At 40.5% G+C, this 13782-nt stretch overlaps 1 protein-coding gene across 1 annotated transcript in view; it reads right to left on the bottom strand.

Annotated features, from left to right (window-relative positions):
* stk10 (serine/threonine kinase 10) overlaps positions 1–13782 on the bottom strand; it is a 63205-nt gene that overhangs the window by 24526 nt on the left and 24897 nt on the right. Inside the window, exons 3-7 of the mRNA XM_066645944.1 lie at positions 6007–6055; positions 4801–4950; positions 3419–3491; positions 2385–2579; positions 499–580 (exon numbers count right to left, since the gene is read on the bottom strand). Of these exons, the coding sequence (XP_066502041.1) occupies positions 499–580; positions 2385–2579; positions 3419–3491; positions 4801–4950; positions 6007–6055 (549 nt within the window). The remainder of the gene's footprint in view (positions 1–498; positions 581–2384; positions 2580–3418; positions 3492–4800; positions 4951–6006; positions 6056–13782) is intronic.

Below are 13782 nucleotides of genomic sequence, written 5' to 3'. Positions count from 1 at the left end.
TACTCTTTTTTTCTGTGTATAAGCACTGTCTTACTGTACTGTGTCTATGTAACATGTCTATAGAGCTGTACTATCACACACAGCATCAGAAGCGATGCAGGTCAGTGTGTGATTCTGATGACGTATAGATAAACCTTTAGGGAGCAAATCTGCAATTTAATGGCCAGGCTGAAGCTGTAAAAAGTTGCCTGTAATAGGTCTCTGGGTTCATCAAGTGTGAATCTCCACATGAAGCTCAGTTCTAGGTCCAGGGGAGGAGCTGGTAAAGATCCCAAAGGAAGAAAGAATGCAAATTACCATCATTCCTACAGTCCTCCAACCCAAACAGGAAGGAGTGACTGCCCTCTCTAAAGACTCCTGTTTATTCACAGTTCCCCCTCTAGCTTTACGGGCGAGCCACTCTGAGTCGGACAAATTCTGATAAATTGATGTTTTTTTTTTGTGGATTAAAGCTGTATGACAGACTATAAAGTGTGACTTATAAACTCTGTCACTCACCTCCAGAAGCTGAGTGGCTGTTGGCCTCGCCTCAGGATTCTTATCCAAAGCCGTTTTCAGGAAATCCTTGAAGTCCAGCGACCTTAAACACACACACAGTGCTGGTACATTAGCTAAAGAGCGTAGGTAAAGCCCTCGAGGTCTTCTAATTACACTTGATAAAAACCAAACCCCAAAATCCCCTACAGAGCTTTGCCAACACCAAAGTTCTTACTCCCACTGCTCATTACATTCAAACTGAAACATACAGAGATGGGTTTTAACACTCATCAGGGGTTGCAGTATGTGGGTGACTGATATATCCACTAGTTGGCGCTATGAGAGGTTGTGGACAGTGAAATGACAATTACACTTTTCCAATTGAATTTCTAATGCCTTTATTTAACCCTTAGGATCCTTCAGTAAATTTCCTTTTGACAAGACTAAGCTTTACACTGAGATGAGTGAAATTAAAGAGCTTACAATGAACAAAACACCGAGTGAACATTCTCAAAGAAATCAAACATCACAGAAGACAATACACAGATCATAACATCTCATAGTTAAAGGACTGAATCACATTCATTCTCTCCCTCCCTCTCTCTCTCCCTCTTTCTCGATTTCCAGGAAAGTGGGGACATTCTGTAAAACGCAATAAAAACTAGGATCTGCAGTTTGTTAAATCTCTTGAAGCTCGATTTAACGGACAAAAAGCACAAAGAACATATTTCCAGTGTTTTCACCGGACAATGTAATTGAATTGTGTGTACATAAACACATTTAGAATTTGAATCCTGCAACACACACCAAATAAGTCGGGACAGAGGCATGTTTTCCACTCTGTTACATCACCTTACAACAACTTAACAACAGCTACACTCTCAGAGAAAGAAGTCACTGTGGTGGTACCCTCAAAAGCTACAGCTACTACACCATTAATCAGGGGACATCACTCTACCTTATTCCACTTTAAATTGTAGATTTTAACATTTTTATTGACGTCACACACCCCATTTAATCCCCAGAAGTTGTTGTTTCATTTTACACAGTTCGATAAAGATATCTTACAAATGTTCACCTCTCCTTCTGGAGAAGAGAATGTAATGTACGTTTAGGGAACACAACTGGGCTTTAACGCCACTGCTGTACCTTTAAAAGTCCAAACAGTGTTCACATAAAAAGCGTTTGTTCAACGTTGTTTTTGGAGGATTTACTACGGTGTGTAGAGCAGCTAAAGGGTTAAAACAAAAAAGGGCAAAAATGTAGATGCGTGTTGTTCTTTGGACATCAACGATAGGCAAATCACCCGGTCTGTGGTCACTGATGCACCACCCCACACCAGGAGAGATGATGTATTTGCACCTATCAGTGATGATCTGGATGCACAGAAAACACCACATCCCTTTTTTTTTGTTTTTTTTAAAGCTACCTGGAACTTGGACCCCTGTGACCACAGCACACGATTCTACCGTCTTTTGGCCATCTGAGATCAGCCTGGGTACAGAGATGTGTGGCTTTCCTCGTGTGTATTAGAGGCAGAGGGTCAATAACACTGCAGAAATAACACTGGTTATATGACTCAATGAATAAACAAACCAAACAAACGTATGTTTCACTAGTTTAAAATGGGCATATGCCACATACACACACACACACACACACACACACACACACACACACACAACTGGATGACTGTGATGAAAAAACATGCCACATGCTGCAAAAATATCTTGGCAAGTGCTCAACGCTCAAACCATTTATTAAAAGGTTCCTTAGAGAACCACAAGTGCTTGTTATGGCGTCCTTCCAAGGAACCCCCTCTGGCACATTTTAATTTTAAGAGATTTATGAGTGTGTTTGAGCCTAAGAGCAGCACGGTCTCAGAGTCTGGAGGTTTGCTGGTTTACCATTTCGAAGGCTGGTCCAGCGTGGGTGGGTCAGACTTGGCGATCTTCAGCAGGACCCTCATTGGGTTGAGCTCATGGTGGGGGGGTTCAATCTGTGCTAGTTCAATCAGAGTGATCCCCAGTGACCAGATATCTGCTTTATAATCATACGGTGCATCCTTAGTGGTCTCACACATCACCACCTCGGGGGCCATCCTGTAAACACACACACACACACTTACTTAAGTCAGGGAAATCAAAGGGAGAAATCCCCTGCAAAGGGTCCATAAGAACACAACTGTTTTAGCTGTGACTTTAAGATGAACTTTGAACACAGATTCATTTCTGTCATTTTTTGCTCCTTCATTACATTTCATTATTCATTGGTACGAAGGTAGAAAACTAACTCAAGGCAGCAGAGGTATTCGGGATTCTGGATTACGCAAGGCCCATTAGTCAATGATTACACGGAAATATAGAGAAGCTTAGAGAGATTCACACACGTGAAGGACACACGGACGCGGACTCTCAGATGCTGAGCCGTTTCCGAACATGAAGGCAGCTCGAAAAATGAATACCAAATAAACCCAGCACCATGAGACAACGTAGAGACAGCATTTTTAAAGGTTTTTAAACTGTTTACAGAGTGGAATAACTCCAACGTACTGAGATAATCTTTGAGAAATTTTAATCTTGTTAAATACATAAAAACAACAAGAGGTCACATATTTTCACTGGTGGTGGTGGATGATAAATAAGGTGGTTATATTTGTATTGCAGACATGGAGACATCTGGCTTCTTTCACAACCACGGTTAAGAAATCTTTCCGTAACTATGGAAGGGAGCGCTTTACATCACAGTACTCTTTTCTATTTAAAGGAATATGTTTCTTAAAGTCTCTGGAGGAGAGCCAAATGACCTTTTACAAGATCACAAGTCAATCATTATCTGAGAAATGACAAGACACTAGTGTGTGTAGTTCATTGAGCAAACTGTGTCCGTGTGAGAATTCAAACGTCTATAATGTAGGCTCTTTAAGGTTGAGTTCACTTACCAGTACGGTGTCCCGATGAAAGAGTCTCTTCTTTGGAGGGTTTTGCTGTTTTTGGCTGACACACCAAAATCCGCTGTAATGACAGTCAGAAGAAGAAAAGTTGGCTTACAAGTCTAGTGACTACCAGTGAACATATCTGTCAGCTCTGAGCATGGAGCAGTACAGTGGTGTTCAATTTGCTGCAGTTCAAAAAGAAGTGGTGGCTGGCATCACAGGCCTCAGAGGAAGCACACGCTTGGTTTCAGCCTCCTAGGTAGGTGACGACATGTGACTGAGGACACCTAGTTAACGAGGAGGAGTTGGTAAAGTCTCCTTTCTTTTTTAAATAAGATCTTAGGTTTTGTTTGACGAAGACAATGTATTTTCCAAGTAATGGAAGTCTATTTCCCACCAATTAATATCATTTAAACTGTTGCTACCCCCTGAAATCTTCATATACTTTTACTATTTAAAAAATAAATAAATAAAAATCGCAAAGAAGGGAGTCAGTGTGTTTTGAGTTGTGTAACGGCTGAAAAACAAGGCGGCAGATGAGTGATGTAACGGGGAACAGAACTAAGATCTGTTCTGTTCTTTCTGGCTTGACATTTCAAAAAGCCATTACTGGACACACAACGCCATCAAACTGAAACCTATCCTTTTAAGAAAGAGTCTGGTCAGTAAACAGCCTTCACTATGATGCATAATATTAATTGCATAAATGCTTAAAGGACCTAAATGAAAGTAGGATGGGCAGGATTTGCCATTTGTGAAAAACCCTGTGCTATAAAACTCAACAGAACTCATTTATAATAAGGACAAGGACAATTAATGCAATGACCTAAAAGTACACCCATGCCTTTGACTAATTATATAACACATTCAATTACTAATACAAGTATATTAATATGTATTCTGTGTTTTATAGCAGTTGTCACATGCTGAAAAAGAAATGTCAAATATAACGTCCAGAAAAGTATTTTTAAAATATTGGCATGGTGTTTTCCTGTGTGCGTGACAGAAGGAGAGGGCGGGTTAGTTCTGATGAGCTGAGATTATGCTGTATTTGCTGGTTTTGTGGTTTTAGTCAGGAGAGCTCTGCTGACTGCATTTCCCATCAGGACACTACACTCTCATAACCCAAATAAAACCATACAGGACAAGAAAACAACAAGCACGTAAAATAAATCCCAATTTCAGTATCATGACAACAAATAGTTGTGTGTGTGTGTGTGTGTGTGTGTGTTTTTAACATTGAATTCTAAAATAAAAATAACTTTTAGAGCATATAAACAGAGGGTGTGGACATATTTTCAGTGAAATAAACTAAGTACAGCACACAACAAATACCAATACAAATAATGCATAAAGCCCACAGTCTTTCTCTCTCTGTTGACACACACCTAGCTTGATATCTCCGTCAAGTGTGAGGAGGATGTTTCCAGCCTTCAAGTCTCTGTGGATGATCTTCATACTGTGGAGATAATCCAGAGCCTCCAGCATCTGTCTGCAGATCACCTGGATCTGCTTCTCTGTCAAGCCTCGGTCCAGCTCTGAAGGAAAACACACAGAAAAACAAAGGCAGAGTCAAAGAAGGAGCTTGACTCTTCCAGAGCAGTCTTTTAAACCACACACAGTGTTTACACTGCATCTAAAAGCTCTTAAGGCCTTAAATGAATGAGTGTATTTCCAAGGTCATTACTTAACGGGCACATACGCCTGACATTGACAGACTGACTTACGTTAAAATACACTATATATAAAAGATGCACTGAACTGTGGACAGAACAGAAAAGCTCAAATGGAATGGAAGGCTCTGAAACGACTAGAAACGTGGGCCTAAGTTAATCATGCTCAATGCCACGTGGGACTGTGATTTCTTGACGGAGCTCAATCCAACACATTTGGGATCAGCTTAAGTTGGTTGGAGTGCTCAGCGTACAAGTTTACAATCAGTACCTGACTTCACGATGTTCTCATGGGGGTATGCTACCAAATCCTAACAGCAAAGTTCTTAAAAGGAAGAAAGAGTGGATGCTTCTTCCATTTCTGATCCCCAAAGTGGGTGATTAACAGGTCCCAGAACAGTTCAGGGTTGCGGTGGGTCCGGAAGCTACCCAGAATCGAAGGGCACCAGGCAGGAACACACCCTGGAGGGGGCACCAATCCCTCACGGGGCGACACACACTCACACCTTCAAACCTAGGGACAATCTGAGCCAATTCACCTAGCACTGTGTGTTCTTGGACTGTGAGAGGAAGCCGGAAAACCCACGCAGACACAGGGAGAACACACCAAAATGTGTGTGTTCACTGCCACTTATGTTAAATGCAGAGATCAAATTTCATTGTATGGTTGTATTCACAGTTTGACTCAAAGAAAACATCGCAGACTTTTTAAACCTAATCTCCAAAAACAAAACCATCTGAGGTCAACTGAGGGCACATTTTCATTACAACTTTGAGGAAAAAAAAAATAATAACAATAAAAAAAGCAATATCCTGTCCAAGAAGTTCACCAGCAATCACAAGATTAAAGGTAGAGGGTGAATTTCAATAAAAAGAGAAGAAACAATATAAAACACGCTCTGGAGAAAACAGAGGGTTTACCTAACATGGTGGCGTCCACGGCTCCACCTGGACAAAACTCGATCATGATCTGAAAGGAGAGCAAACCAGAAGAGGTTAACGAATTTCTTAATATGGAACTGTGTTCCCCTTAGCTTCAGTCTGATTTATGTAACTTTCATCCACACTACACCCAATTATTTTTATGTAAATTCATCGTGAATCCTCGATAACAGCTAGCCCCTGAGCTACAGGCACTTTAGATTGTATTTAACACAGTTTGAGGACTGTGTGCAGCTCACCTTCACTATGCTAGCGTAATTACCCCAAGTTCCGGCCACTTTAATTACAATATTGGAAATCTTAGCTAACTGTAAATAAATAGAAGTACTTTACTCACTCAAATCAACATTTTTCAGGAGTCAAATATGTGTAGAGTAATGTCCAAGACTTGCTTGACTTTGAAAGAAAATGTGTTTTTAGATAAAAACGCTTTTGTTTAAGTAGGTGCCAATGCTGCTAAGATTACTAGCGCCACCTAACTTCAGCCACCTCCCCTGCTTGTGACAGTCAAACGAGACAGTTGCTACCACATTCAGTGGTTTTGAGAGGTTCACAATGAGATTATGTTTGTCCTGTGTTGGTATCCGTACTCTACATGTAAGGATTAAAATGGTGGTAGATTTCCCCCTCAGAGAAAAGGAAGCTAACCGCTAAGCTAACTTTTACACTGAGGGAAATATCTGTCGTGAAATGGAAATGTGTTGTGTTCCACATGCAGTTTTTCACACAAAGAATTACAACACTGTTAGAGATGCTTAAATATTGTTTAGATGTGTGATTTCTTGCAAGACTGATGTTTAAATGCCCTACTAAGGCTTGATCTTAAGTTTTATTGTTTTACCCAATGTGATTGGCAAAGAGAGGGAGCGGAATTGCACCATATACGGCAGCGGCCAGAATTAGAGGAAAGACTGATAACTGGTTAGCTACATTAGCTTTGTGGCTCTAGTGTACAAATATCAATATTTAGCCAAACACAAAGTACATTGACTCTGGAGGAATCAACTTCTCAACAGCTCATTTCCCTGAAGACTCCCCTCAGTGTGTGTGTGCGCTCGCATGTTTATTTAGTGATGAAGGTGATAATACAATGACACTATGTTTCTTCCCGGCCTCCAAGACACACAGGCCACATTCCAACTATGAGGCTGAGGCCAAATCTGACAGAAGAAAAGCAATAAGTAAGAAAAATAGATAAATATGTTAATAAATAAAGACTAGCTGGATGCTGTAAATTTTTGCAGCGCTGCCAAAGATTGCGTCTCTTATTTCCTCCCCTCATACTCTGCACTACACTACAAAAACACAAGCAGACACTATCAGAACAAGAAGATCCAAAACGGGGGAGAGGAAAAAAAAAAATTCCTAACTTGGAATGGAAGTTAATCTAAGAAAATATCTAAGAAATTCTGGAGCAGTTCTATTGGTTCATTCAGCATGACATTTTAACACAAAGCAGAGAGGAACAAGAGTTATAATTACATGATGAAGCAAAACAAATAAGGGAAATGATGTTTTGTGGATGACAAAAACCCACCCAACCCAACACTATATCAGTCAGCCTCCTAACACACACAAACAACGTAATGAGGCCCTCACGCCTCAGTCGGAAATGTCCTAAATTCTGAGGCAGGAAGGCAGTTGTCACGGCTAAATTGACTGTTTGTATAAAATGTTTTCTGCTGAGCTTCCTCCATGACACCAAGGGGACATATCTCTCATACTCACTCACGTTCACAGACTGCTCCACCGGGGGGCGCTATTCAGTGAACAATTCTAGGATGGTTCATAAAAGTAATAGGGTGAGGTCAGAATTTTAAAACCATGAAAACATTGAGTCCAGTGCAGAATCACTATCAAAAATTCACAGCAGATGTGGAAACGAATTTCTCACACCAGCATGCGTCGGCTGATGGATTTCATTTGGAGTAAAAGGCAAAACTACGTAAGACACTGATCCATCACTTCCATGTCTCTGCCATGAGCTCATCGTTACACAAGCTGCCGATGATGAGACAAACTGTGGAGCCGTGCCATAACAAAAGAAAGGTATTTATTTTTTGTTTTCAGCACGTTTATCATCAAGTGTGTGGTAAAAGTACTGTCAGCTGGACGACTGATAAAGCGGGAAAACGTCCATCAGAACGTGGTGGACAGTGTCAGATCAGGGTTGCAGAAGGTAATAAGTTAAAACAGGTCTCCTACAGAGTCTAAAGGTTCGGTTTTTCTGAACTCTGCCTGTGTTAATAATGATAATAACAATAATAACAACAACATTACACACACAGGACTCCTGGGAGTTTTGCTGAACACAGATCAGCCTCCACCAAAGATCTGCTTTGGGTCAGTGAGGGGTCTGCCAAAAAGTGAGCCAGAAGTACACTCGCAGTCAAAAGAAAAGTAATAATTCAATATATATGCTTCTATACTCCCAGTTCCTTATTGAAATAAGCTACCTCTGGGCTGCTGTTGTATTTTGCCACACACACACAAATATAATATTAAATAGCAAATAATAATAAAACCACCAAACAGCATTCTTTGGAGCACTGCCAGAAAAGGACCACTGTTGTTTCCTGAGGGAATCTCTTAACGGACAGTCAATAATACAATGAATTTAGTTCTTTCTGTGTTTATAACCAGTGGAAGACAAATGTGAATCAGTGGGATTATGACGTCTGTCTGTAAACACTCAGGCCCCGAGTCAGTCAGATGAAAGGTATCTGTACTGTAAAGATGGCTCAGTCACGACTGAATGTGAACAGGTCAAGTCACATTCCAGATCACTTCAACAAACCCTTGTGTTTCCTGGTAAACACCCTCCATCTCTCACACACACACACACAGAGTCTGATGAAGTAATGCACTACCCAAGTTTTTCGCCTCAAAGGAAAGCGATTGCCGAGCTTTGGGTCGATTTGTATCAGAGCTTTTATTTTCTTTTCAGATTCATGGAATATTCTGGATGACACACATGCCACTTACCTTAGGTAAGGAAGGCAGCCTAGCCAGTCGGACAACACACACACACACACCTTCTGTCAAGTGCCTTAAACAGGTTTAAGACAACACACACACACCACCCTTTAAAAAACAAGGAAAACAGATCTGAAGATCCACTCCAGCTCAGATTCTATCAAGCGTCAGATTATGCTTTAGTTTATCTGATGATCCAGATGACCGATCACCTACCTTCAGTTTCATTAAAAAGTGATACCCTGCCAAAAAAGTTTCCTTAAACTACAGAAATAGCCAAGACGCACTGTGAGACCAAACATTGATGGGCGCCTGTTAACACCACATCAGTTTGGTTTGTGTCTTTCCTCCTGAGATTTGAGCAGATGACACAAAGAACCAGTGGTGCCTCATTTAAAAGGGGAATTCCACAGATGTGTTGCTTTTTCAACATCGCTGGATACTACACGAAAACTCAACCAATGAATCAATAACGAGTGCAGACCTGCCTTGGGCTTCATGGAGTTTAATAAAACACTAAACATCTAAAACTGGAAAAAAAAAAAAAAGGACAGACACAACCAGCTTTGTGATGTCCACTCAAAACTACAGACATTAAACACACTGTTTACACAGTCCTGGGGTCTGAGGCTAATCAAACTGGAGACTTGGCTGAACTACTGTTTTAGGCGAGAGATACAATGCTTCTTCTCTACAGTCACAGAGACAGTTTGTAGTCCCTGAATCAAACCGCTAATGTTCCAAAAGGAGAACACACCATGTTTAAACTACATTTAGTAAAGAATTTCTGACAGTTTAGGGATCATTGGTTTTAAAGAGCCAATAATTAATGGCTGACACTCAAGTTTTAACCCTAGCATTGTGAATGAACGCAGCCATTTCTACAGGACACTGGGCGCAAAGGAAGTGTAATGAAATGACGATGACATTCCTGAGGGAACAGAGACACGGTTTGATGAGGAGGTGGAATTAATTTTCAGTTGCTGCCTTTTTAGCTGCTGTATGAATGAAGCCATTTTGCCGTTCTGTTCGTGTGCCTGTGCTTCTTAAAATGTGAGCACTTTCCAAAGGCCTCATGTTTCTCACGCTGCACACACACTACAGGCTGCATTGTTCTCCACACACTGAGCTCTTACACTCTTCCTCCAGCTCAGAGCTCGCGGAAAAGACAGCGAGTGTCCGTGCTTCTGCCTGCTGACCTATTACAGCTGGATTAGCTTCATTATTACAGTAGTTACTGGGTTACCTGGAGACTACTCGGAAAATGAATAACCTTTCGTTATTATTAACATCACATTAAAATGGGTTTAATATAAAAACACACTGTGCTAAGCCTTTCAAAGCATTTTAAAATGCTTCACCTGAAGAAGATAAAGTGCTGTTTTAAGGCAAGGCAAGTTTACTTAGAGCACCTTTCATACAGGAGCCATTCAAAATGTTTTACAGGAAAAAAAACCCAGTTAAATTAAAAGCCAGAATAAAAATTCCATTAGAACAATTAAAATAAAAGGAAATACACGAAAAGAGTAAAAGAAAACATGATAAAAATGATTCAAACAATTTAAAATGATACAATAAATATAAAGAACTACAGTGCCGTTACAGAATAAAAGTCCTGAGTGTTTTAAACCGAGCTGTAGCTGCTCAAACAGGAACGTTTCAGTCTTGATTTAAAAGTGTCAGGGCTCTTCTAATGTTCCCAGTCGGCTGGTTCCGTTTAAGAGCGGCGCCGGAGCAAAACGCTGCTTCTCCGTGTTTAGTTTCCACCTGAGTCAGGACTAACTCTAGTTCCTAAAGATCTGAGAGCTCCACTCGGCTCTGATCTTTGCAGCAGATCTGATAAACACACTGCTCCTACCCCATTTAGACATTTATAACCAGTAATAACACCTTAAAGTCTATTCTGTAACAGACCGGTCTCCAGTGTAAGGATTTGAGTATTTTCTGAATTCACTGATTGAATGCTTTCTTGAAACGTTTGGAAATGTAAATAACATGTGCTATGCAGTGTAAAAAAATAGGGGTGGGCGATATGGCCCTAAAATAATATCACAATATTTCAGGGTGTTTTGACAATAACGATATTCTTGGCGATATGCCAAAACACATATGTCAACACACTTGCAACAAAATACATTTTATATTAATTATTTTTCATTAATATATTCATTTCTTATTTAAATAATATTTAATTACATTTTATTTTAGCACAAATCTAACAATTTAAAAAATTCAGACGAGACAACAAATGTGTAAACATTGGCTTATTTGGTAAACAACCGTAACTTACCAAGATTCTGACATTGTCCGAATATTTAGCATATTGATACAGGAGGTCCTCGGATTACGTCAGTCCCGAGTTACGATGTTTCATCTCCCATTTACTGCATAAAGCCTTCTTTCGACTTAAGTGGTTTTGCGTCGTAAACGTCGTAACGTGAACTTCGTGTTTGGTGTGCGCGGCGCGGCAGAAGAATACACGGTTACGCGACTCGGGACTGAGGAGGGTAGGTGTGAGGATAGAATAAGTGCTTACAGTATGTTATTTACGTACAGTATGTACGTAAGTTCCGACTTACACTGAAAATCGGTTTACGACGCGACGTAGGAACGGATCAACGTCGTAAGTCGAGGACCCCCTGTATTTTATTTCCAAACCACCTCCACACGACGTAAGTCACTCGTCAAATTTCTGTACGCAGAGCAAATTTCCACCGTACCTTTCGCTGTGCCTAAACGACTTACACAATCAACGTACACCATATCACATGTAACTGCATGATGTCATTACGTAACCAGGTCAGAATTTCATGATAATCACGATATTAATTTTTACCGTTTTAAAAAACGCTGGTGATATTACTGCACATGATACGGCACAGCCCTAGTTCAAATACATCTTAACTACACCATTCAGTGAGCACGCCCCACTGGGTTATTTCCCAAAGCTGGCAGTAAGCAAACAGCTGTTTTTATTATATATTTTTAGCACTCTTATCGACTTAAACACTTTGCTGATGTGTGATTTTCTGACAGGATTAAAAGGCAAAGCATTTGTACACTGTTTAAACCAGATGCTACACTTCCATCATGTTTTCCATTTTACAAATAGGCAACATTTCACTTTCCAAATCTGAGGAACAGGATCTTCTTTACAAGCACCCCACAAGTACAGTAAGTCCTGAAAATGTCAGATATGCCTGGGCTGGGTTACAGTTGCTAAGCTACAACTGAACGATTGGTATTTAGGGGAGGGGTTTAGTGAACGCAACTGTAACGTTACGTTAGAAGTTCTCTTGGTGAGACTAATTCAGCTAAATAAAACTAAGGGGCTCTGTGTACCGTAAAGATGTTCTGCTGTTCTATTCATTTCCTGTCAATGTGGACACTGCGGTGCACCTCACACAGTGTAGAGAACAAGCTCCTTCTGTCAGACGAAGTGCTGCCGTTTCCTTGTGTCCCCCCCCCGCCAGAGCCCTGTAAACACAGTCGGCAGCTGAAAGCCTTGTCCACACCCAAACACACATGCTTTACGGTGCAGCGTGGGGGTTGTCCTGGCAACTGGCTCACACACTCAGACAAGTATGTTTGAGAGCCTGTGGTGTGTGTACGCTTGGGAGCGCGTGTTTGTCTATTTCAGCGTGAAAAAAATGTTTTTTCCATAAACTGCTATAGATATAATAGCCTGTAATTCTTATTTCTGTAAACGTTTGTACTCATGTGACATGAGCATTAGCCAATCATAAGGCATTGAGACGGCATTAGAAATGTTTATAAGACTAAGTGTTTACAAAAAAAAGAAAAAAGTTAGATCAAAATAAACTTCTGCTTTACAGTTGGCCTCTGTGTCAGACCGTCCACACACAGTGAACCCACACTTTACACTGCAGAATGAAAGGAAATCTAGTACTAAACAAATGTCCGTAGAAAGTTACAGTGAACTCTAAACCAAAACAATGCTGGGAAAATAACCAGGGCTGGGAAATACCTAAAACATACGTCTTAAAGGACACTACGTAATATTTTTACCTTAAAGATGCTACTCTGGGTTCAGCACTACAGAAACTGCACTATGTATCTGTCGTCCCATTGGGCGCATTTGTAATAAATCATTAGACATCTCCTCGGTCATGAACCCCACATCCCAACAGCAATTATATACAAGCAGTAGTGCTGGGCGATATGAGCGCAAATCAATATCACAATTAATTTGACATTTTACCACAATAACAATTAATTAAATATTATTTCGATTATTATTATTATTATTATTTTGTTGCTTCCATGTAGCAGACAAGGGCAGAATCATGTGACTACAGCTTGGTAGCGTGGTTTTAAAGGAACAGTACATGAACAAACACAGAGTGGGGAACACAACAGAATAAAAATAAACAATATAGACAAGTTTATGCAGATTACAAGTGTTGATTTCAACACTTCACGTTTTGGATTAATTGCCCAGCCCTACAGGATGAGGGAGTTTCCAGTGTGTCACAACATGGCAACCAAATCCGCGAGATGCCACTGAAGTTGATCTAGCTTTAGTCAGTGATTTTAGTTCCTGTTTCGTGATAACTCACTCCCAGGCAGCATACAGAGAGGAAAGTTTACTATCCAGAAAAAGTCAATGGCTGAGGGAACCATGGAAAGCAATTTCAACAATTCAGGAAGGTCTCTGGTGGATCCACAAACAACATTGGGACTAAAATGGATTCAGAGGAGTACAGAGGTGAAAATCAGTATGTAAATAAGCTGGTGATTTTCTCAAAGGCAGAGGAA

Source organism: Hoplias malabaricus, chromosome 15, assembly GCF_029633855.1.
Source record: "Hoplias malabaricus isolate fHopMal1 chromosome 15, fHopMal1.hap1, whole genome shotgun sequence".
Taxonomy (NCBI): domain Eukaryota; kingdom Metazoa; phylum Chordata; class Actinopteri; order Characiformes; family Erythrinidae; genus Hoplias; species Hoplias malabaricus.
Note: the sequence above shows the minus strand (reverse complement) of the source record. Positions and strands in the feature narration are given on the sequence as shown.